Source organism: Drosophila biarmipes, chromosome 2L (genome assembly GCF_025231255.1).
Source record: "Drosophila biarmipes strain raj3 chromosome 2L, RU_DBia_V1.1, whole genome shotgun sequence".
NCBI classification, from domain to species: domain Eukaryota; kingdom Metazoa; phylum Arthropoda; class Insecta; order Diptera; family Drosophilidae; genus Drosophila; species Drosophila biarmipes.
Genome location: NC_066612.1, coordinates 16,038,205 through 16,063,474, shown reverse-complemented (window position 1 = coordinate 16,063,474; position 25,270 = coordinate 16,038,205). Strand labels below are relative to the sequence as shown.

The 25,270-nt window shown below is 42.2% G+C and overlaps 1 protein-coding gene across 10 annotated transcripts in view; it reads left to right on the top strand.

Moving 5' to 3' along the window:
• LOC108033637 (neural-cadherin) overlaps positions 1-25,270 on the top strand; it is a 124,858-nt gene that overhangs the window by 18,735 nt on the left and 80,853 nt on the right. For 9 of the 10 annotated variants that reach the window (XM_050885448.1, XM_050885446.1, XM_050885444.1 and 6 more), the window contains exon 4: positions 19,892-21,640. In XM_050885448.1, coding sequence (XP_050741405.1) covers positions 19,978-21,640 — 1,663 coding nt within the window. In that variant the 5' untranslated portion in view covers positions 19,892-19,977. Of the gene's footprint in view, positions 1-6,913; positions 7,498-19,891; positions 21,641-25,270 lie in introns of those variants that run through there. The other variant, XM_017108056.3, reaches the window with a different exon arrangement.

The window sequence follows — 25,270 nt, the reverse complement described above, 5'->3', positions numbered from 1 at the left end:
AGTCACCTCTCACTTGTCGGTCACATTGATGCATGGCATTTTAATAGAAAGGCAGCAGGAAAATGAAGATTAACTTGTTACAGAGGGAAGGATTTATGGTTAGGGGGAGTGCTGCAAAAGAAAGGGCCCTGGAAATTGGGTGACAGTGAAGTGAGAATGCCGAAGGCTTAAGATGTGGTGCTGTGTGCTAACAGCAGGCCAGGCTTGTAAGTCCTTAGACAACAGTACAGGATACAAAAAACGATTGGAACACTTTTTTTATGGGAATTTACATGTTCTTCATCCTGCTCAGATTAATTTTCAATAGATTGCTATCCGTATAATTTCAAAAACGGACGTTTAAATTTAGTTTCTATAAAAATTAAAATTTATTTTGTGTATACCCAAAAGATATGGCCATTCAGCTCTTCACTTTCTTCTGCTACATAAAAATGCCACCCCTCACTTTTCTTCCTAAACGTTACCAACACTCTTTAGTGTCTGGCCCTCGAACAAAACCAATTTGATTACCATTTATATATAATGCGCCGTAATGTAATATGATGTGTAAACAATAAGCCTGGTATTAGGACGAATCCTGTTTCCACTTTCCCCACCCCCATCGAAGCTGGGGAAAACTTTGACTAAGCCGCAATACAAACTCAAGATGCCGGCCAGAGATGAAAATCAATTTCCACATCTAAACTGAATTTAGCAAAAAGATGGCCACAGCACAATGGGAATACCGCCAGAGACCCGTCCTTAGGAGTCGAGTTGGAAAGAAAAGGAAAAGACTTCTTCCTGTTTGGTTGGCTTTCGTTCGTTTTTTCATGCTCTGGCTGTATTGGAAAAAGTTTATCGCAGAGCAAAAATCTATTAAGAAAGTTTTGCCACAACGCAGCAGTTCGGTTATGGTTTTTGTTTTCTTGGCCGGGCTAGAGAACTGTAAAAGTTGCACTTGGCTTTATGAGTTAGTTGTGCTCTGGATTTGGGCCGGGCAAATGGATAAGTGTTAGCGATAGGCCATGGAAACCTCGGGTACAACACTTCGGGATAACCGGGATTCCACTTGGCCCAAAGTTCGGTCGGCTGTGCCTGCTGCCAAGTTGCCAAATTAGTTTTGCATTGTGCATTGACATAATTTCGCCTCGAGCATGTTGCTCGCAATTTGTTTTCCCCACTTTCCCGAAGGCATTCGCAGGCGCTATTGAGTTTTAATTAACAAAGTTGCCAGAGACAAAAGGCGTTTTGTGATTATAATTTAATTTCCACATTTCTAAAATTCCGCTCCGCAGCTAGCTGGTTCCTCCATCAGTGGCAGACATATCAATTGTCGTTATTTGTTAGTGCCACTCCCTAATAGACCCCCCAAAGTAAACACCCATCTTGGGAACTGAGGATGTCTGGGTGTTGCCCCTGAAAGTCTGTGGAAAGTGCTTTGAAAAATTGCTTAATGCGCTCACAGCGTGGGGCCAAAATCCAAGGAAATAAAACCCGAAAAAAAAAATTGGCAGCGAAAACTTTAGATATTGCATTGCTTTTATCTGGATTTCTTTAAAGTTTTTCTCACTCGTTTTTATATCCCTTGCTTCCTGAGCAGAAGCTTTTGCTGATGCGTGTAAACTTTGGCATTTGCGCAAAATTTAACAGACAAGCTGGAAAATGGAGAAGAAAATGCGAAGGGGAGCGACAGAGTGCAAACCTTGAACTCAGCTTTAGAAAAGACAGTTCCGCAAATTTTATGATATTTTTATTTGCCCTAAAAGTGGGGAATAATGACTCACGGGGCGCACTTGTCGTTACTTCCCGCGAAATTAGGAGAATGAGAACTGGTTTTATGCTCCACATATTTACTTTTCACATAAAAAAACTCATAAAATCGTACTCGAATGGTGCTAATTTATTCAAACTTTAAAATGTACGAGCATTTCCTTCAATTTAATATATTTAGCATCCTATTAAGAGATAATAAATACAGGATATAAAATGTATTAAAGCGAATAAAATTTTCTTACGATTTGTTTCTTCTACTTTTTTTTATCGTTTCTGTACATTTTTCTCTGGACTTAAGCTGCCATTTTTACTAAGAGTTTTCCAATGGAATGACACTTTGACAGCTAATGGGGGCACCACAACCGGAAGCTTTAAAGCCCATAAACAATCGAATAAAATACTATACTGTGGAGTTTATATAAATAGGTAATGAGTTCGGCATTAACAAAATGTGTCATCAAATTGCGACACTTGAGCGAAACGGCTACCAAAATTGTTGCAGAAGAGCCAAACAGCCAAGTTCTCGTCTGAGAGTCCGAACTCAAGTCCTGGTCATGTCAGTCGCAAAGGCCGTGGAGTGAGGAAATAGCAGGACATGTACGTGACTCGAGTCGAGTGTTAAGCCACGGGAATGGGCCACGAAGAGCTGTGGGAACAGCAGGATGTCTGGGTGTCCTGAGCCAGGGATGGGGAAAAAGCTTTTTTTAGATCTTGCAATTTAAAAAAATAGATTTTACAAATCACAGCAATAGTATTTATCGTGTATGTTACAAACTGAAATTGATATACTTTTTTTTTAAATTATTTTTAAATATCTTCTATATTAATATATAATATTTATAATATTTTGGGTGCAGGTTATTGGACTAATATTCATTTATGTTTTCTGGGAATTTTTGTTTTGTTTTATTTATTGACGATTGACAGCCACATTTCGTGTCCTGTCCTTGGGCAGCACCGGCTCCCGCCTGTGCTCGCTCCTTTGAGTGGTTGTTGGCCCCTCCAGTTTGTTTGCTCGGCGTGGAGTGTACAGCTGATGACGGTTCTGGCCTTCCTGCCTGCCTTTCTGCTGAGCGGGGTCCTTAGCGATGAGACGGGATGCAGGCCATGTCAGACGCCGCCGTCGGACTGGTCAGAAATGTGTCTCAACTGGTAACACGGCCAGACATCCTGGGCGAGTCAAAAATGCGGGGGATAATGCGGCTGTGAGTGGTTTTCGCAGAATGAAGATAAATGCTTTAATGCAAAGTTGAAATGCAAAAGCCACACGGAATGACAAGTGAGCTGCAAGCCAAAGTTGGAATGAAATGAATAATTAAACGAGTACGAGGGGTAAACAAATATTACGCAGTATGGCATAAGAAAATATTTTCTAAACGGTATGAGGAGCACAAAAACCGTATCTTCGAGTTAGATTTGTTACTAAGAGGTTTTATACCAGAGGTTCAAATACTTCCTTTGCTTATTTACACCCTCCTTTCTCCCCCTCATAATTGTATACCTTTTCATTAGTATCCCACGCCTCTCCCCTGAGGTGTCGTCGAAAGAACATAAATTAGTGACAAATTCATTGATATCGACACAAATCGAGTGTCGGGGAGTGTCCGGCAGGTCCTTCGGTGACTAATGAAGCGCTGACAAATGAAGCAAATGTCACAACAGTGCGGCAAATGAAGCGCACTGAGTCGAAATGGTTGCGACATAAAAATGCACTAAAAAGAGCGGAGGAAGGAGGTGGCAGATGTCGACGAAAGGCAAACTACTGCGGCATTGATCATGTGGCTTGGGTTTTGTTTCGGGGTTCCTGATCCCAGACCGTATAATTACATTTGAAGCCGCAACCGCACAGAAAGATGCTGGTCGGTCGCAGCCAATAATGTCATCATCATTACAAACCCGGACATGTTTCCCATATGGATGAGCGGGATTAAGCACTTTCTGATAGAGTCAAAACAATAAAATTAAAAAAGAAAGAAGAAAAAGCGTGTGCGCATGCGTGGCCCTTGTCATTCTACAATCCCCAGTGCCTTTCCCATTGCCGTCGAAAGGTCAACTGATCCAAACGAAATTGAACCTTTTATGAGGGCGAGGGCGTCTCACTTTTGCCTGCCCATATGCTCATCTTTGTTTTTCAAAAATTTCCAGGGGAATAACTCATAAAGCAAACATGTGCCGGCAATGTGCGGCCAAATGTTGGCACAGCGAAGGAAGGAGGAAGTGAGGAGCTGGGGAGGATGTATCTCAAAACCCACGGGACACGAGACAACTTGAGAACCTTTACATTTTTAATTGGCGCATGGTGAGTTGCGGCTCGGATCCAACCCGATACAATCCAATCAATTCTTATCGAACATGCGATGCAATCAGGAGTGAAAAGCAATTATATGCCGTTGCCGCTTCTCGCCTCGATTTATGGAATTTTAATGAGCGAAATTATGCCCGAAGAAGGCAAAAAGTATCGCCCAACAGTCAACAAGAGCGGTTGAAAAAACCCCATGATGGTATGAATGGCCACCGTCAATGTAAACATTTTCGGCTAGATTTTTTGCCTGTTTTGTTTACCATCGTTCTAATAAAAAACACCACAACGCGCTATGAATATGAAATTTGGTGAAAATATTCAGCGAAAGCGGAGCGCCTCTAAATATGAATACAAATAAATTGCGAAAAAATCGAAAGAAAATGAAAAGTTGATGGATTCCACAGCAAGTTCCGCTTTGGAAAAGTGTATTATTTTGGGTGCGGCCGGCAAAAGTTTTTTGCCCTTCATAAATATGAAGTGTCTAGACGGGGATTTATGACCACAAGACGAGGCTAATCCGTGGGTCCTTTAATTCAATACATGAAATGTGAATTTAACTCGAGAAGTTTTGAATTATTTTCCAAACATGCTGTTTTTAAGACTCGAAGTTCAATTTAAATAAATCTTCTTTTATTCCTTTCGAAGAACTGCCAAACAAACATTTGAGTTGCCGTTGAAACCAAGTTCCGCCCGCAATTGGCTCAAAACTTTTAACGCACATTTCGTGGAGGGGCTTAAACCGCCAGAGCTCAAACCCCTTTACCTTTTAGCCCCCTTATCCGCCCACCTGAGCCACCTGTCAACGGCATCGTCAACAAAATCACCGTCATCATCATCACCTCGCCATCCCTTCGGTCCCTTCCAGTAGCCGTTTTAAATCCGACTCTCCTGCCTAATTAATTGGCCTTCTTTTTGAATTTGAAATTAAAACTGCCTGGCCAGGGCTGCCTTTTCGGCCCTTTTCCCCTAGTTTTCCCGCCCACTTTCCGCACTTTCTCAGCACCCCTAGACCCCCCTTCATGCATTACTGGCTGCTTAATTACAGAAATTCGTGGGGGCTGCCTAATCCGGGGTTTCGGCAGCCCCATTCTTCTCCCCCGAAGAATTGCATTCGCCAAATGTCTGCAGGAGTGCACCCCTCCGCTCCTCGCTCTCTCGCGTCTTCGCTCTCTCTCGCCTTCTTTCTTTTACTTTTTGTCGGTAGGGGCTGTGTTCCGTTTCCGCTGCGTTCCGCGACCGCTCCTTGGATAAAGTATCTCAAAGGTGCCACTCAGAGTTCCGTTTGCTGGCTTCGCGTTCGGTGTGTTTTGAAATTGTAGCTCCGTCTTTTGTTCTCGGAAGTGAGTTCCAGTTGGAAACGCGTAACGGTAACTCGAAGACCTTCCACTCTGTGGGTGTGGGTGCCCCTTTGTGTGGGTAATAGCATCGCGGTGTGCGTGAGTTGTAAACAACGCAGACTCTCTAAGACCAAGAGGCCCTTTTCGGGGGGTTTTCTTCGCTTTTCCTGCATTTCCCACTTGGCGTGTTCCCATTTCGCCGCCACCCCCCCTTTCTTTCCCTCCTTCTGCCCGCGATCATATGGCGCGCATTTTGCGTGCTTCCTTCCTTCTTTCGAAGTTTTTTTGTTTCTTGGCTGTTTTTGGCCAACTTCCTGTTGCGTCCCTTGCGAACTTCAGGGCGTTTATTGTGTGCATAACTGTCGGGCTCAACCTTAAATAACCGTATATTGCTGGCAAATAATTTGGTCGTCGTCGTGTGCAGTCAAATGCAAATTTCATTTTATTTTCTCATTCATGCAAAATGAGTATTTATGGCTCTTGCCGTGCAGTTGCCTCTTGCAGTTCTGATTTATTCCAGTTGCGTTTTATTTTATGCTGGCTCCTAAAGTTTGGGTGTGTCGCGAATTCCCCAGGGAGAGGGCGGCAAAGCTTAGAAATTGCCAAAGCGAATATTAAATTTGATTGGTTACGGCAGCTGCTAATCTTTATTACTTTGGGAAACGCGTTTTTAATGAGCCCTCTAAATGGTGGTAACCATGTTTATTTTTTAGGCCTTAGCAACCAGATTTTAAAATTTTAAATTCATATTAATATTTAATATTTCATTTTCACCTCTCTTTTAAAGTAACTATAAGTTTAAAAAAAGTGATACAACTAAATTAGTTCAAATTTGTTTCAAATTCACTTTCTGATTGCACTTTTCTTATTTAGTGCCAATACAACTAAACTCAATTGGCCACTGTAGAGCAGATGAATTTCTGTAAATTAATAAATAGCCCTTCTCGTGTTCTAAGCCCTTTACTCAAATTACTCCAAACTTTCTACGAAACCCTTAAAAAGTTTGCGAAAACCCAGCCACAAGCTCATCAACTCCGAGCATCGCTTGCCCAAAAAATCTTCCCAAAACCGAGCAAAAAATAAAACGCACGTAAAGAGTGTGACGGAAACTCATGAAACTACAGGATATTACACAAATACAGATAAACAACAACACCTATTGGCCAAAGGACGAGAGGCGGTGGGGAAGGGGGTGGAGGGGCTCAGAGGTTAGCTATAAACGAAACGCAGGAAGTCAGGAAGTTCCAACTGCGGTTGTGGCGGAGATGGAATCTGTAGGCTCGGAGTTTCGGATGGGATGCAAAACATATGATTCGGGGAGAGCCAGGTGGAGAGTTTTCCCTCCGAGTGACTTTCTCCCTCTCTCTGCGCCCACTCACTGAGCAGGAGAGTCTGGCTCTCTGCAGCGCCGCTTTCACATGTTTTTTTGGTGGTGAAAAACTCGGCTGGCCTAGACATCTCGCTCTCCCATCAGTTGTGAGGACTTTTCCAATGTGCTCTGGGCTCATTGTGTCGATTGAGTTGCTCGCGGAAGGACGACGACGACGGCGGTGTCTCCAGACTTTTGAATTTCGGTTCGGTCCGCGCCAAAGGATATACAGAGACACACACACTGAAAAACCATACCGCCCACCACCCCTCGAATACATAGGCGCAGTGAAAAATTCTATACGCTTGCTGTGTCTGTGTGCGTGTCTCGCGTCGCGTGTTTCAGTGCATGTGCGTTTGTGTGTGCGAAATGGGCACAGCGAAAATAGTTTAAATAAATTCGGAAAAGTCCATTAGGAAAAGCTAATACAAAATTCCATAGCCCCCAAAAAGCTGGATAAAAGAAATAAATTTAGCAGGGAAAATACAACATATACCACGAAGGAATATATATGCGAAGGATATATCCATGTGATTGTGCCAGTGTTCAACGTGCAAAAGTGCTGATGGAAACTAAGTTCAAACCAATCGTAAAGTGAACCGGGGCTTAAGTCCCGATAGAGATTATAGTAGTAAAAACACAGGCGCTCGATAAAAATCAATAACTGGGATTAGTAGCTGAAGTTTACTACAAAAGGAAACGGCAGAGAAACCCGGAGAAAACACTATAAACCTAAAGTAAGCATAAAGTTAAATAAGCTTTTGAAAAAATAAACACGTTTTGAGAGAGGTAATCTAAATAGAAGATTAGAAAATAAAAAAGTGAAATATTATTATTCTGCAAAGTGGCTTAAAAAAATGAAGAAACGAAGAATATTTTAGGCTTCTTTTTAAAAGGATTTTGTGGGTGATGAAGAGCAAAGTTTGCATTTTGTAGCATGTTTATGCTTATTTTTTAAACAATTCCACTTGATTCCGTGGCCTTAGTGTGTTTGTGATGGAGCATTTGAGGTTAACACACCTTAGACATATACATACACGCCACACACACACAGCCAGCGAAACACACACCAACACAGAGAGAGAGGAGCCCCAGCCCGAGAAGCCGCTGGGCTCTTTGCTCCTGTGCGTATGCAGCAGTTTCTTTTTGGCCCGAGCCCGCTCTGCTTTTTTGGGGAGCAGGAGCATGAAAAATCGATCGAATCCTGCCCCCTCCCGTCTGGAGCTACAATTATGTTCCGCCCCTTCCCCGTCCGCCGAGCGGAAAAAGGAAAACAGCGGCTGCTGCTTATCAGGAAAATACGAACTCGTAGTACTCCAACATAGTTTCCCAGTAGGAAAATTGGCAGGACTCTGCACACTGAGTTGGGTATTTCTGGGGGGTTGGTTTTTCGCCGATGGAGAGAGAGTCGGAGAGAGCGTGGAAACTCTCTGAGCTTTGCAGATTTTCAGCGAACTCTCTGGAAATTCGGAGAGAGTCCAAGAGAGGTTGCCGCCATGTGCACTGCACTTGTTCCTCGGCACTTTGCTTTCACTGCGAGCTTCTTGCCGGTTTCCTAGTCTCCGCTTTCATGTTTGCTTTGTCGTGATGGGTTGAAAAAAAAGCAAAATCAAGGGTGAAATACAATAAATATTCTCGAATGCGAAGGGACAGCTTTGAGATACTTTATCTGTGAGATATTGCTGGGGAAAGTGCAGAAAAGATTCATATTTTTCTAACGAGTATTGCGGGAGAATGACTACTAATAAATATTACTGGCTGACCATAAGCTCGAAGGCAATGCATTTCAAAAATGTAAGCAATTTTATTATTACCACTCTTGACTATAATAATCTCTTTTATGGGCTAATAATCTCTTTTACTGCCGAAGCGAACCTACCCGAAATTATTTCCATTTTATTGAAAAAGATGAAAAACTAATCACTATAATTTGTCAGTCAATAATAACAGCAATAATTTGCAGGCAACAAGCAAACTATAATCTAGCAATTTGCGGGCAATAATGTAATCAGTAAATTGCGACTACACTCTTCACGTCGAAAACAAAAAGGCCCCAGACCGAAAGCTCAAAGCGACCCGAAGATGCTACATAATTTGGAAAAAATTAAATAAGAGGAAAAATAAATATGAGTATAAATCTACGTGCCAGTCGGGAAAATAATAAAACACCGTCTGGCCGAAAGATATTTTTTGAGCAAAGTGTGGCAAAGGCATCTCGGCGAAATAAAGGAACTGTGGTTTGAAAGTAATAAATTTTGGGAAAATAAGTTAAACCCTCAATGGAAATAATGTAAAAATTGTTGGTCCTAGAGCCTTAAAATTAAACTAATTTTACTGAAGTTTGGCATTAGCCCAAATGACATACATAGAAACACATTCAAACAACTTTTAATTCTGCATTTGGCATTTTTATAGGCACAATTTATTAAAAATTTTAGTTAAATATTAATATTTTTGTAATATTTATTAAAGTATTTGAGCCGTTTTAGCCCACTGCTTGCTATTTTGCCATTGACGGCGTCGATGTTATCGCCTTGGTTCGGGCCAAAAGCGAAAAAACTGAAGACGAAGCGACGGTGACGCTGACTTTCGACTGTGGGAACTGTGAGAGGAGCAGCAAAAAGCTGGTTGCCACCTTAAAAGCCCAGACAGACAGCCTCAAAGAGTTCTTGGCCAAGTCAATATAATTGACTTATCTGCGCTGCATTGTTCTTGCCTTTTGGGGCCAAGTCGAGCTGATGTTGTCGTTTTTGTTGGCCCAGTATATCGTCTTTTTGTTGCCATTGGCGAGAAGAGGTTGGCTCCCTTCTGCGGTTGGGCTTTTGAACATAATGAAGCTCGCTGGCCTCGTATTTGACTTATTGCGGTCGAAACGCGCCGCCGTCGAAGATTCATTGATCGATGGCGACGGCGGTGCGAGGAGCGGAAGAAGCACGTGAAATATTGGACTCTTAGGTAGGTGGATATAGAAATGCGACGGGGGACCGCCTGCCTGGTCAATAACTATTGAGATTGATTGAGATTGCTTTGCGGTTGGATTGAAAGCAAAGCGAAGCAGCAACTTTTTCCGTTCATGCAAAGTAGGAGGAATGAAAATAAAAACAAAGGTGGATCCGAAATTGGCAACTTCCTTTGCGTAGAGCATTTTCAATTAATTTTTTCGGCACATTTGCCAGCCTGGCAGCGCGGCAAAAGGTCTCGAATTATTAATTTCAACCTCAATTTCCGTTTGCTGCAATTTTCCACTCAAGCGACAAGTCAAAAGCAATTTATTTGAACCCTACCCAGGAGAACTAAAGAACTGGGGTCTTAAAAGCACGTCTCCCACAAATTTCGAGGTACACAATAATAATTTCCTTGATGGCCCATGTTTGCATTCCCCGAGTTGCAGCAAAGCGAATTGCGAAATTGAGAATTTCAAGCGCTCAATGAATTTGCATGCTTGGCGTTCGTGTGTGCCAAATATTTAAACAATTTCTCATTTATTATATTTTTGTTGAAGCTGCTCGAATTTTAATTTGAGGCTCTTTCCTTTGAGATGCTCCAAGCAGGGGCTCCAAGCAGGGGCAGAAGGGGATCAGCGATCAGAGAACTTTTTATTTAAAGGGAGAGTATAATATAACATATTTCCTAACTAATATTTTACTTTTTAATCTATACATTGCTTACCTAAATAGGTTTTGAATTTGCATTTTGATTGGATTGTTTTATTTGAATTAAAAGTTTTAAATGTTCGTTTTTTAGAAATATATGTTCCCTAACATTATAAGTCAACTGTTTGTTGACTGCCTTTTGTTCACTTGCCTACAATTTTTCGACATCTAGTTTTTATGACCCCTCGAAAAGGCGCTACCTACGCCCCTGTGCAATAAATCTTCTTCGGCCCGAGGTCTTCTTGCACTTATTTTTGCCGGTCCAGGCCAACGCCTTGTGGTCTCTTTGAGACAGGGCAAAAGCGAGATGAAATGAAATCTTTATGAATGAAATTTCTGCTTAATGCATTCGGCTCGGCGGGCACATGTGAGCAGCATGTGTGAGGCTCATGATGATGATGAAGGCTGCGATGGGAAAGAAGGGTCAAGTTGGGCAGTCCGGTTGCCACTTGGAAATATTCCCTTTGCCTTCGCCAAATGTGCAGCATTTGCGTGCCCCCGCCCTCTTTAATTGGGCCTCACTGTCTTCGACTGAGTGGCATTGCAGAGTATGTCATTTCTAATGGAATTTTCAGGCCCCATAAAAATGCAAACAACTTCCGACCGAGGGCGGCGAGAAATTAGTTTAAATGCAAGCGAAGGCCTCGCATAAAAGAGTTGCAACCCCTCGGGCAGTCCATATTTTCCGCTGCATTCCGTGGCTAATTGAGGACAATTAAAATTTATTAGCTGGCAACAGCAATTAAATGCAGACACCCCGCCAGCGAACTGGAGATTTTATAATGTTTTACGAAAAAATTAAAACCTTCAGAGTTGTATGCTCGATGAGGGCTTCCCTACCAACAAATAAATATTTAAGCTGAAATTAAGTTCGTGAGACTAGCAAGTGTGGTTAATATTAGCTAAGTAAGTAAATACTAATATTTATGCGACTGATTCAAGCTTGGCAATAATTTTCCTTTGCATCGTGGCTGTCATTGCTTGTACAAATAACCTATCTGTCGGATATCAAGTATCTGGGCATCCTTCAGCTCCCCAGGGTTGAGCTTATAACTGTAATAAGCTTACAACAACTCGTGTGCTGAATAATTGCATTTGCCCGGGAATCGCAGAGCAAGCAGCAGGGTCAGAACAACCACCCACTCCCCCATCCACTTGACAATCAATCAATCTTAAGTGGAGAGCTGCAGAGCAAATCCAGTGAGATCTCCGCAGAGCACTGAGGAATACGAGGGGGCATTAGCTGCTAATCTGCATACTGTGTCAAATGACGATGTCGGGATGCATTGGGTTAGTTTATTTTTTGCCAAGTGGCACTTGCAACAAATTGGAGATGAAGCCACAGCTGCGGGTGGCGAGTAAAAACAAGAAGCTTATCGGGGGAGCGGGCCTTGCCGTTTAACCGAAAGGGGAAGCTCCTAAATCTTCTGGCAACTTTTTGCCGCACTGCAGCAGCGGCAACAAAAACAATGCAAAATCAATAGGAATTGCAACCCCAAGCGGAATCATAGTCTGTGATCCGACGTCTCGGGTCGGGTGATTGCCCTCTTTGCCGGTGGCTGCGGTTCTTCTCCGTCCGCCGAGTGAATCCCGCTCAGAGTCCCAGCCCCCTCCCGCTGTCCTCCCCCTGCGGCCTTCCACTTCCTCCTTTGACAACAGTTCCGGCATCGTCTGCGAGTGTGTGTGTGAGTGCGAGAGTGTGTGCCGGGGATATTTATGTGTGTGCGCTCGCGCATCGTATCCTTTTTATTGCACAAAAGCAGGAATGCACTCAAAGAAAAGCTGAGATCAAATACAATTTAAAAAACATATTTGCGTTTTCTATTTTTATTGCATTTGGAAAAAGGGGTTTTAAAACAAATCATATTAAAATATTAAAAAAATTCAATAATTTTATTGTTTAAATCAGTCTGCCTTATTTGAGAAAAAAAATTGGGGTAACATTACAATTTAAAGGGGGGTTGTCAATATTAATTTTCAAACTGTTTTTATTTTTCTTGTGTACTCATTTTTATCATAAATATTAAGCAAAAATAGATTTTGTCTAACTTAATATAATATCTTTCCCTAATAAATTTCATATTTTCAAGCCACTTTTTTTGAGTGCATGAGTGGAATTGAACAGACTTACCGGGGTAGGGGGTGGGCAGCTGAGGGTGGTGACGACAAATGGCAGAAAAAAGTGGAAACGGAGCGGCGTGTGCGGCAATACTTGTGAAAAATCTGCAGGAATACAAAAAATGCAGATGTATGAACACGAGGGGTGATCCACAGTTCACATGCAGGAACAAGAGGACCGTACATACGAGACCGGGCGCTATAAAAATGTAAAATTCATTCAGGGCGGCCGCAGCAATAACAGGGAAGGAGACGAAGACGACTTGCGACAGCAACAACGTGACTGCGCACAAATACGTGAAGGAACAAAAAGAAAGGATGGAGAAAGGGAAAATCAGAGATATAGATTGGAGGCGTGGAAAGTACCAGACAACGGAAATCGATAAATCGTTCATAATAGGTAGATAATGCTAGGGCCTATCTCCAAAATTATAGGCCGATAGGATCACTTAATGTGAAATATGGGTTTCCAAAAAGTAAAACAAAAGTTCCCTAAATAAATGTATTTGTTTGGAATTTAAAACATAAAATTTAAACTATTGCAGAAACTTAAATAAAGCATCAGAAATAAATCGTTATTAGGACCTAACATAATATTCAAGTACTCATCACACTACAAACTACACAGCAAGAAAAATGCCCCATTTTATTATATATTTTCGTTTCCAATGTTAGTTTTAGCGCTGGCTGCAATAATATTGATCCAGTTTATTCAAGCATCGCCATTTTATTGTTTGTTTTAAATTTCCCCCGTAGACACACCTTTTTTCAATCGATAACCACACAATCCGGGACAACATCTTCCCCTGGGCGTTATTCTCGCATCTGATATTTATTTAGGTGTTCCAATTGCCGTATTTATCCCCACTTGGGACGCTTTAAAACATTTACACCACCCTGTTATTGTTTTAGCGGATTGGAAATGCTTTCCAATTAATTCTCGTCCCCATTTGCCCATTTATGCGGCGGATTGTGTCTCAATTTAATTAGCGTTCGAGGCCTTTGGGCTTTGGAATGTGGCACACACAGTCGATTCCATAAAATAAACGACAATTGTACACGGGTGCGAACTCACGCGGCAGGGAACAAATGCAAATATTTAACCTTGATGCTATATTCTGCATATTTTCAAACACCCAGATGTGTGCAACAACCCCAGAATGCACATGGCAAAATAATCGGAAGAAATCTAAAGTATTAAAAATATTTGCACTGGAATAAATAACTTTTTCCTGTTAAAATCAGACATGATAGTATAACAATTTTAGGGCTCTTAAGTTAAAAAGAAGTTTTTAATAATGAAAAATAATACTAATCTTTTAATATAATTTTTAAAGACCTTTTACAAAGAAATCGAAATAATTTGTTCAGTGTTCGGGAAAGTTGAATGTCCTCTTGCTTATGACGGTCACTGTACCGAGGCACCCTCTCACCTTTGCATTGATTTTGTTTCTTATCCCCTCATCGATTGCATTTTACGTCCTACATTGTTTGTTTTGTATTCTGCTGGGTGTTTTTTCTCTTTGCAATTCATTCTTCTATTTGTTTTTGGTTTAATTCAATTTTAGTACATTGCACTTTTTGCGCTGACGATGACGCCGGAAGTGCAGCGGAAGGTGATGAATGGGGTGGCGGGGGCAGTGTTCGGGAGGTGCGGTACTTCCCCCTTTCAGTTGGACAGTCATGGGTTGTAGCTTGTGCAGTTGGCATAGAGCCAACGATTCTTCTTGCTGCTCGAATGTGTTTCAGATGCTTCTCTGCTCATAAGTTTTTGGCACATTTCAGGCTTAATTCAGTTCCATTGTTGAACATTGCTCGTCGGCTGAAATGTTTCCGAAGCCTGCTTTCGGAGACTTGAACAGGAAAAGTTGCGGATAGGTGTGTTAGAAGTTGGAAAATGTAGGCTGCTTTCTGTCAGAGTATCTTACTTATGCCCGCTTAATCGGATTAGAACATATCTGTGCTTTGGAAACCAATTTTGTATTCTGTTTTTCTCCTTTTTTGTTTGCTGTCCAATACTTCATAGGGTATTCTCCTGGTCTTGTTCCCAGGTTCCAAGCTATTGCATGTTAATCCAAACACACGAAATTGCTTAATCGCCCTTTCCAAATGAAAGTAATCAGCAAGTGCCAGTCTGAAGGCCTGCATGGCCAGTTCCCCCCACCTCGCCCATTTAATGGCACATCGAACAACTCGCCTTGCGCACGCAAAATATACCTCGCAGCCACAGAGCCAGACAAAAGTCTGCAAATTTAATTAAGGCGTTACCTCTATTCAACACCTTCCAGGCGCTCCTTTGCAGGAGGGGCATAAAAAGTTAATTTCTCCCCGGTGAATTCCGGGAACCAAGACGACTACAAAGGGTTTCTTCCTCGCCTTCATCGACGGAACTGCAGGTCCTACATTTAATTGCTTAAAAGCTTCGGCAATATTCGGTACGCTGCCAGCCAAAGAGCACTTTTGATCAACTAAAATTGTTATTTCATGGCAAAAGGAGGACAAAGCGAAATTTCCTTGTGCCTCTAGGGTACCAGTTAATGACATTATAATGGCCAATTGTTCTGGTCGGCAAAGCCAACTGATGTAAATACAGGAGGATTCGATTTGTTTTCGTTGGAAATTAGATTCTTATAGCTGTGGTTGGTGGCTATTATCCTTACAAATTATCTGGTGTTATTACTTGCCGTGATTAGTCGTCTGGGCTCCACTATTTTATGGCAAATAGGAGATGTTTTGGGTAATAAAAGGAAAACCATAGTTCCAGTTTTTTTTCGGTTTTAGGAGAATAGGAATATTTTTTTAATTAATGGTTACTTCTTGGCATATTTAACTTTCATTGAATTTGGAAAATATTACATTTTTTCTAAAATATGAGATTATTTATTAAGACATTTATCCCACACAATGCAAGGGTTTTTCTTCAAGTGCAAGCACTTTGACTATGATTAGCCAACATCTTAAGCTCGACACTTATGCCCGCTATCATCACCTGGGCCCAGCCCGTTCCCCGCTCTTTTACAGCCGTTTTGCGATCGGCTACCTGAGTTATCATTACCGCTAAATTCCAGTTAGCAGGCCAGGTTTTTTCCCGACCAACCAGTCTTGAGATCCCGAGGAGGCGTGTCACCAAACGCAGCCCATGTGTTAACACATAATTTGTGGCCAGACCTCGGAGGAGTATCAGGTTGCTCTTTACCTGGAGTGTGTGCACGCCTTCATTTTCCCCGTGGTTCCCTCTGCAATTCCTACCTTCTGGCTCCTGTGTGTTTGCGCTTCTTGCGGGTTTCTTGTGATATGCAAATATTTGGATCGCATGCGAAAAATCCCTTGGCGCATGGCACAGACAAAAAGAAGGGGGAACCTACTTGAGCGGGAGCAGAGTGCGTAATGACTTTATTTATGACTCGGTCTGAGACAATAGCCTGGGGACCAGAAACCGAGCCAAATGCGATATTTGCATGCCGAAGTCATTTTCCGCTCGCCATCCTTTGCGAAAGTGTTGACAGGCCATAAATACAAGCAGGACTCTGCGATTTAATGAGTTTCGGCCGATTTCAGGGAATTTCATCTTCGGGAATTACTCGTATTTTTTATTTTTCGGGCTGGCTCCAGTTTAAATAGCAAAACAACCGAGCGCCGGCCAATTAATCATTGTCTGCTCAATTTTTCATTGTCACCCAAAAGGGAGAGGGGGTCGCCAATGCGGATGACAATTTTTGGCCGGCGTTCCCATTCGTTTTCCCTCTGCTCGGGACGCCCTATTTCATATTTGATGAAGCACTTTGCTTGCTCCGATCCTGTCCTGCCACCCATTCGGCTGTCATGGCCGGATACATTAAGTGGAGGGACATACCTGATTTTCGACCCTACCAAGGGGAAAATTCGAAAATCGGAAGCGTGTTCACCCCTCCGCCTGGCATCTATTCATTTTCTACCTGGCAGGGCAGAGTTTTGGCCATTGTTGTGTCGAGTGCCACGCGCTCTTCTGGCACAATAATAAAAATCTCCTCAAACGGAATATGTCTCATCGCCTTTGATAAAGTGGACTTGCTCATGAGGAGTTTCGAGGCCCTGCCTATCATCATGTTCTGTTAAGGGAGGGCCTTTGTTTAGGTCCCCATTTAGTTCTTCATTTGCATAACTCTCCGGGGTTGCCCGCAGTTCCTGGTAAAAAATGTTTAAATTAATATTTTTTAGGAATCTATGAAACGAATATATTAACCTTGATCAGGGAAATGAGTTGTAAATAAGTTCGGGGAATTATGAGGGTGTTTCATAAATACGAGGGTGTTTCTAATAAAAAATTCAAAGAATTCAGGAGCTTTTGTGTGTATAACTGACCTAATTAAGAATACTATTTTACATTGCCAGGGAAACATTTTCTAAAACAAATCAAAAATCTTTGCAGACCCACCTCTTCATAACCATTTATTGGCCGTTAAAAATGGTTTCTATAACCTTTAATTGACCGAAGCATTTCACAGAAATCAATTTCCGATTGTTGGCCACTAAAGTTGAGTGCTAGATACAAAAACAAATTGCCTCTTGGCAATAAAACAGAGGGAAAGCGTCAAAGAAATCGTCAGATCAAATAATACGACAACTTTCCTTTGTGCGGGTGGGGGTGAGCAAATAAAATATGAAAATGTGAATTTTAATTGCATGCCATTGGGTAATATTCAAACGAGAAATCAATAAACCCCCCCATTGGCAAGCAGCTCAGAAAAGGCCCGAAGAGAGGCAAATATATCGAAGACAATTAAAGCTTCATTAGTCAACATTTGGTTGTCATTCAATGCAGGAAATTTTTGGGACGGCCGCAATGGTAATTTATGCAGTTGGGTTGATCTTTTACGAGCTGCGCTACTGAAACTTGTTAAAAACTGTTGCCAGCAGTTAAAAATCTAATAAACAATAAACCGGCAACGCCTTGAGGCCGAATACATTTTCGTTTGTCTCTCTGAAAACACATTCACACTCGAGTTCTTTTTCGGGTTAACACGCGGCAGGTGGTCTGCTAGCATTGATATTTAATCGATTTTAAATGACTTTAATGTGGGGAGAGCCCAAGGTGATGCTCTGTGGGGGCGAGCCCCAGGTTTTGTTTGTTGTCTTTAAGAAATCTTTGCAATCCTATCACGGCCTTCTAGAAAGTAAGCCAGATTGATTTCACCAACTGAACTTTATGTCAAAACCAAAGATACGTTTCCATCAACTTAAACTCCATCGGGCTTCCAAATATTTCAGCATTTTATTTACCTTTTTCTATGGCCTGCCCTTTGGCTGCCATGACGCATCAATCAATTGAATGCTTGAATATATAAATACCAAACACTAGGAATTCCGGCATCAAATATTCATTTATGCCGAAATGTAGAGCTATGCATATAGGAGCACTTTTATTCACCATATTGTATCGCGTTTTATCTTCGCTTTTAATTAAGTGACACTATGAAAAATAAAAAGACGCAACCAACTTTTGAAGAGACAAAAACGGAACTGTGTTTTGATTAATCGCAGATTGGGGCATTTCAAATGAATTTTAACACGCGGAAAAGCCGCCGCCAATCAAATTAGGAAAGACAAAGAAATGATTCAGTTGGAAGCCGGGTAGAAAAATATTCTGCTTTTGCCAAACAAATTGTAAATGATTTATAAGGCTTATATCTCGGAGCTTGTTACCCCCGAAACTATGGGTTTATTAGCGGCAAAAGCGAGTTATGCAAATGCCGGACATTTCGATAATTTGTTTGGTAGTCAACTCCGTCAACTGATTAGCAGATCGCACAGATATGGCCAAAGCATTCGTTTTATTATCTGCTCCGGCTGCTGGGGACATTTTCATAGCTAATTGCAATTAAGATGGTCGAGGAGAGATAGCCCAAAGAGGTGAGAATTAAACATATGTGATGGGGATATTGGGGCCGTTTAAAATTAGTAGAAGAGTCGATGTTTAATTGTGAGTGGTCATGGCTTAGGTCGACTAATTGAGTCGGAAATTTAAAGCTGTTTTAGGGAACTTAAACCAGCAAGTCGCTTCTTAAAAATATATTTATATAGAACACTTGTTTAGGAATAGAAATAACTTCAATGTTGTTCCACACGTGTAACTTTGTTATCCATCAGTCATTAGAAATTACTCGTGTAATCATTTGTCATCGAATTCCGGTCACACCCAATAACAAGTCAGGCTAGTTATAAGATCATTAGCGGACTATGACCCCCACTCCTTGTCACCCTGACATTTGTCGGACCAGAAATCCTCCTCGTTGATGGGAACGCGTAAAAAGCAAATAAAACTATTGTCAACACATTCGGAATGAATACGAAACGGTCAATAGGCAAAGTCAGTGGCGCCTGCGCAGCTGTTTGAAAAATGGTTTGAGGGGAAAGAACCTTTTTCCGGCTTACCCAAGTGTAGGTAGCGAAATTACAGGGTGCGTGCCATTGTCGGATTAGAGGGTCTTTGGGCAGACATGGCGTGTTGCACATGGGGTAATTAAAATAATATTCTCAATGAAATTTTTACTCTTCAAGGCCAGCCATGTGTGGCACATATTTTAGGGGGTGGAAATGTAAGGGCTCTACGAAATTACCTAGAACCTAGGACAATGCAAGCGCCGAGGCGTTATGTAGAGCTCACCAGGGGGAACATCAAAAACCAACCGAAAATCCCACATCCTGGGAATGTCCTTGACGGGCACAGAGTGTGACAATGTTGCCTTGGCCCTCCCACTTCTCCTCCCCCAAGCCAAAATAGCTTGAACATAAAATATTTTCACTAATATCATTAAAAAGTTTTCGCTTTGTGCAACATTTCCTGTGTTCTTTGAGCGTCTGGTGCTCGCCTGCCACACAGCAATTAAAAAGTGAAAAGTTGACAATTTTCTCGGGCTCAGCTGCAGGTTACGATGTGATGTGATGGTGATGGCACAGCCTCGGAAGCTTGACTCCATTTGGCAGTTACGGGCTTAAAGTTTAATTACCATGTAAGCGTTGCAAGGTTTCTGGGGAATTTTTCCGTTTTACTATGATTTTTATGAAATAGTAAATATTTTTATATACTCACCTAGCCACTTTGTAGAATAAAATGTTTTTGTTATGAGAATAAAATCAATGCACTGGATTTTACCCGAGTTGACTTCCGCTATCCGCGAAGTCTGCCCACGCATAAACCAAACTTTCCTGCATACTTGATTAACCCTTGCAGGGCCGCACAAATGTTATTTATTCACCAGGAGCATGAATAATTCACTTTCAATGACCCATAAACTTCGCACAATGCCCATAAATATTTACCTGTTCCGAGAACTGCTACTAACCACAAATCAATTTTCTCTTCTGCCCATTTTATTTACAGCTTGCGCCACCCACAGCAAAGCAATGAGGATGAATTGATTAGCAGTGGAAAGAAGTGGAGACTGGACAAAAGAAATTCACCCATGAATGAGTCAAGCGATAAGTGTAAAATCCACAATTGAAGCCGGTGAAATTAGCAGAGGAATAGCCACGGAAACAGCGTTGATAGTAGAAAGGATCAGAAAGTGCCGCGGCAAAATGGCGGCACGACGTTGCCTGAATCAGCTCAGGCAACGGTATATAAGCAACCGACTAAATATATACACCTGCGCGATATTTTTGATATCCCTCCCCTTGATTTTGGCCATCGAGGAGACCACATTTGCTGGCCTGTCTGCGGAGAATGCGGCTCGCATGCTGGCCGGCAGTCCTGGCGACGTGGAAAAGGCCCCCTCGCATCACAGCGAAATGTCCCTGGTCCTGCCACACGACACCTACCCTGGATTCAGCATCAAGAAGTTCAAAACCCATCCTGTGAAGATAAATGGCAGCTCCCATGCCGGCGGAGCCGCCTACCACATGCTGGACAGTGACTACTCAAAGTACTTTACGGTGCTCGAGGATGGTGTGGTGATGACCACGGCGGACATATCGCCGCTCGTCAACCGACCGGTTCAGTTGGTGGTCGTGGAGCAGACCCCCAATGTCACCAACACCCACAACCTGCAGTTGTTCGTGATGCATCGCAACGACATGCTGCGATTCTCGGGATCCCTGCTCGACGCCAGTGGCGAGGTGAGGGAGAACCAGCCAGCGGGCACCAGAGTCAGAGGAGTGCCCCTAATGCAGGCCTTCAGTGGTTCCATCCTAGACGAAGAGCTGGCCACGCCCAAGAAGGTCAGGTACACCATCATCGATGGCAACGTGGACGACGCCTTCGCCCTGCAGGAACGCAAGGCGAACAAGAACATTCAAATAAGTGCCAAGTCCTTGGTGATAAATGGCGACGACGAGTCCGGCGTCTGGTTGGTCACCAATCGTCCTTTGGATCGCGAGGAGCGCGCCCACTACGATCTCTCCGTGGAGGCATCGGATGTCGATGGCCTGGACAAAACCGTTTCCAAAATACAAATCACTATTTTGGACGAGAACGACAACCGACCCATCTTTAAGTCCATGGACTATAAGTTCGCCATTGCCGGTCAAAAGTCTGCAAATATGGAGAGCAACAGTAGCGTGACTTACAAGCGATTCGCGATCATGGGCAAAGTGGAGGCCACCGATGCGGATGGCGATAAGATTGCCTATCGCCTCAAGGCGCCCAGCAACGTTGTGATCATTGTTCCCCAAACTGGCGAAATTATGCTGGCCGGCGAGCCCACCTCTAACGAACTTCTTATCGAGGTGACAGCCCACGACTTGAGGTATCCCAGTTTATTGAGTGCGAAGCCCGCCAAGGTCCTCTTGGAATTTCTGGCTGCCGAGCCAGTTTCCTTCATAATGCAGCATCTGGAGCACGATGAGGTGAACAATCACTCACATCACCGGGAGAAGAGACGAGTTACCCGAGCAGTGCGACCCACCAAGCGGATTGAGTTCACCGAGGCAGACGGCGATACCGAGGGAAAGTCGGTGTTCCAGTTGGAAAAGGAAACCGACAAGGAGACGTTCAAGATCAGGGACGATAATCCCTGGGTGACGGTGGAAACAAACGGAGCTGTGCGAGTCAAGAAGAAGTGGGACTACGAGGAGCTGGGTCCAGAGAAGACCATCGATTTCTGGGTCATTATCACCAACATGGGACACAACGGTAAGGCAATACCTGTCCTTATTTTTTCCGTACACACTTTACAGTTCAATAGCTGGAAAATCCCATTTAAAGGCTAAGAGTACGCATCCAAAAATCGTGTCAATTAATAGTTCTTGCATAAATATTCAGTTTATGGTGCGTTATTTATTCGGAGATTTATGGTACACGCCACAGCCTATATAATCTTTCCCATTAGCACACACAATTGTTCAGCTGTTTAAGCATAATTATGTGCTTTAGGATGCTCGAATAAATGAGTCTTCGGAGCGAAAATTGTAGAAAATCAACCCAGAGTACATAATGATGGTCAAACTAGACTAATTGAATTTGGTGGAGGGTTGACGGATAAAACAAAGACAATTCTGGCATATTAATGCACTTTCTTGATGCCAATTAACGCTTGCAAACACAGCTTTCGTAGCTTGTCATTTCTCAAAATTTGACAAATATGAGTATTCAATACAAGCGTAATTAAAATAAAATATTATCTTTGCCAATTTTCGTCATCGGCATCAACTTCGGGGAAATAGGACAACAGGAAGTGATTTTATGAGACCTTTTGTGCTATGCAAGAAAACAATTAAGCGTAAATCACAGGAAAAGTGCTGAGTGTCCATGGCTCTTTTAATTTTACTCTCTTCACTCCTTGTTTTTGCTTGCAACGTCTTTGTTTAAAATAAAATTGCAAATTGCTTTTCAAATATTTGGTTGACAAGGCAAGCAATTACGGTCGATACAACAGAGGAGGTTGCATACACCGGAAAAAACTGTTCCTGTTAAAAGAAATTTTAATATTTTTAATTATTTCAATATAAGTTGAAACCCTTTTCATTTGGTTACAATTTCATGGACATGTTTTCCCTGTGTTTATTCACTTACATTGTGATATTTTTGACAACCACTATGTCGAGCATGGTTCAGTAAGTAAATTTGAAGCCACAGCATCCCAGAGTCCCCATATCCATTCAGGCATCAACTGAGCAGCTGTAAAGCAAGTTAGTATTACCGGTGGTCCTTCATCCCGGAAAACCCGAAAACCGCATATTCCTCCCCATTTTTGCGCCCAGCTTTTGACACGAGTCGAATGAAAAGTTCGGACAACTGACAGCCTTCCCTCCGCATGTCCAAGTTGGTTTTGCAGCCAGCACAAGTTCCTGAAATGTGGAAATATATTCACTGTTTCCGCCCACACCCACACTTGTTTCATTTAAATCGGGGAACGCTTTTCGAAAAAAAAAGAAAACTGCTCTGCAGTTTTTCCGCATTGTGTGTTTGCTTTGCATTCTGGACTGCGATTGGTGACCCCTCAACCCTTTCGCCTGTTCAACTGTCAGTCAATTAACAGTTTCCATAAATTTGCAACTGTCTCTCGTTCGCTATCGCGTCTGCCCTTTGTTTGAGTGATTTTCATTTACACTGTTTGCTTTCACACATTATCGCGGCCTTTCCCTCTCCTCCGGAAAATGTCCTGGCACTTGTCCAGGCGGATTTTGGAAAACTGATTAATCATGAATTTCCTGAAAGGATTGGATGGGCAGTGGCTTGTCTCCGACTTAATGAGCTTGTAAAGGAAAATAAAGAGTTGGTAATTTTTAAAAGGTTTTAGTCATTTAAATTATTATCATATTATATTTTATTGGCAAAAAGGTAGGTTAGATAAGTTAATAAATAAAAAAATACTCAGCAACCAAAGCGGGTCAACCTGGTAAAGGAACAAATAAATCACTTGATAGTATCTTTCAGAACGGATTGCCAAATGACTCCTTCTAACCACTTCAAATAATGTTTAGTTTTCAAGCGTTTAGCCAAGTAATTTGAGATTTCATGCAGCATTATTTCTGGGCTGTCCAGAAGATCCCAGAATTCGTGAGTTAATTTATGGGCATTCGGTGGCAGGGAGGAGGTAAAAGGAAAATTCTAGGATGCACACATGGGTCGGATAACGGTGAACGGGGAAAGCGGAAAACTCAACTATGTAAAACACTTAACAAAGCATTGCACCAGCCAAAAGGCCAAGAAGGAGAAGAGGACGAGGCAGCACAAGTGAACAAGAAATTTACGACAATATTTTTCATTCATTTAAAATGCTACGCCAATACACATGAGGTTTTCCGAGGGGAAAGTAGAGGGGAGAAAGGCTCAAAGAGAGACAGACAGAGAGGGAGAAAGGGTGAAGCAGAGGTAAATTCAGTTTCATGGAGAGCAACATCTGTGGAACGTGAAAAACTAAAACCCGAAACAAATGAAATTTGAACGGTTTGTTGGGCATGCGCCGGCGAAGTCGGGAGAAATAGAGAATTGGGAGAGCGCCACTGAGAAAGAGAGTTTTCCTCTTGGAGAAATGAGAACTAAGGGTTGGGTTGTTAAGACTCGCGCCAAGTCCAACAGGAAACTGCTCGTAACAATTAGAATTCTCCTTATCTCACCCCAAAAGACCCAAAGAAGCCAAAAAGAGTTTTGAGTTTACCCCATGTGAATAACTACGCACGATTTGACATAGAATATCGTATAGAGAGGGGTATAGCTGGCTAGAAAGAGAAAGGGCACGTGTGTGTTTGTTTTAGAAATTTTCAAGCGCATTGTTTTGCCCAAAAATGTATGCAGTCCTTTTTGCATTGGAATAGCTCCCCAAAGGACGAAGGTTTGGGGGTGGTGCCACAAAGGGCTGAGGGTAAAAGCAGAAGGCTTTGACATTCCGCCACACAAACTCATGGGAAAAATGTGGCAAAAGGAAATAGCCATGCAATTTATGCACTGCCTGAAAAATGGAAAATCGCATGCAAACGAACAAAAACAAAAGCCCCAGAAAAGTATTTACATATAATAATTTGTGACAATGGCTTATAAATAAAATAAACTTTAATAACACTAAAAAAGGCCTTTAAGTTGCAGAAACATATCTTAAAACCGGAAATCCTGCAAGATTGCATACTTTTAGACACCTTTACAATTCATCTGAAAACTTTAAAAACTTTCCTTTGGCAATTTTTTTTTTTGTATAGAAACCCTCCCAACAAAACACCTCAGGTGTGCCCTTTAAAAGCAAACTTAAAGATACAGCAGTTGACATCTATTCCCTCTATATTTGCAATTGCCAACTTTTATTGCGATAAAACTACCGCTGCGATGTCAAACCAGGACCAGGACTTGTACCCCATATAAAAACTTTACACAGCTTTGGGTCATAAACTCCATCTGGCTGCCATAAAACAAAAGCCGGCATGGCAACCCTAAAAGGAAGCAACCCTGGTTAAATGCTGCGCAAATTGTAGCAGCCTCCGGCTGGGCTTGCGTATAAATTATGAAAATCAGAATTTAAGTTTATGGCAAGGCAAACTTCTTAGTGCCTTCTTCTTTGGAGAAATAATCGAGTTAGGATACACACACACATTCCTCGTGTGGAGGTAGAAACTTGCTTAATTAAGCATTAATTTCATGTTTTATATGCAAGTCTGGGCTTTCACAGAGCAGCGAGTGGGAAAAGGCACCGGCAACGCCAACTACGCCGTAATGGAAATTATTTAAATTAGGTTTACGGCAAATGCCGCCGACTGCACGGTAAATCATTTATTCAAACGCTTTGTCCCAATTTAATTTTAATATAAATTATGTACATTTTACGTCAATTAT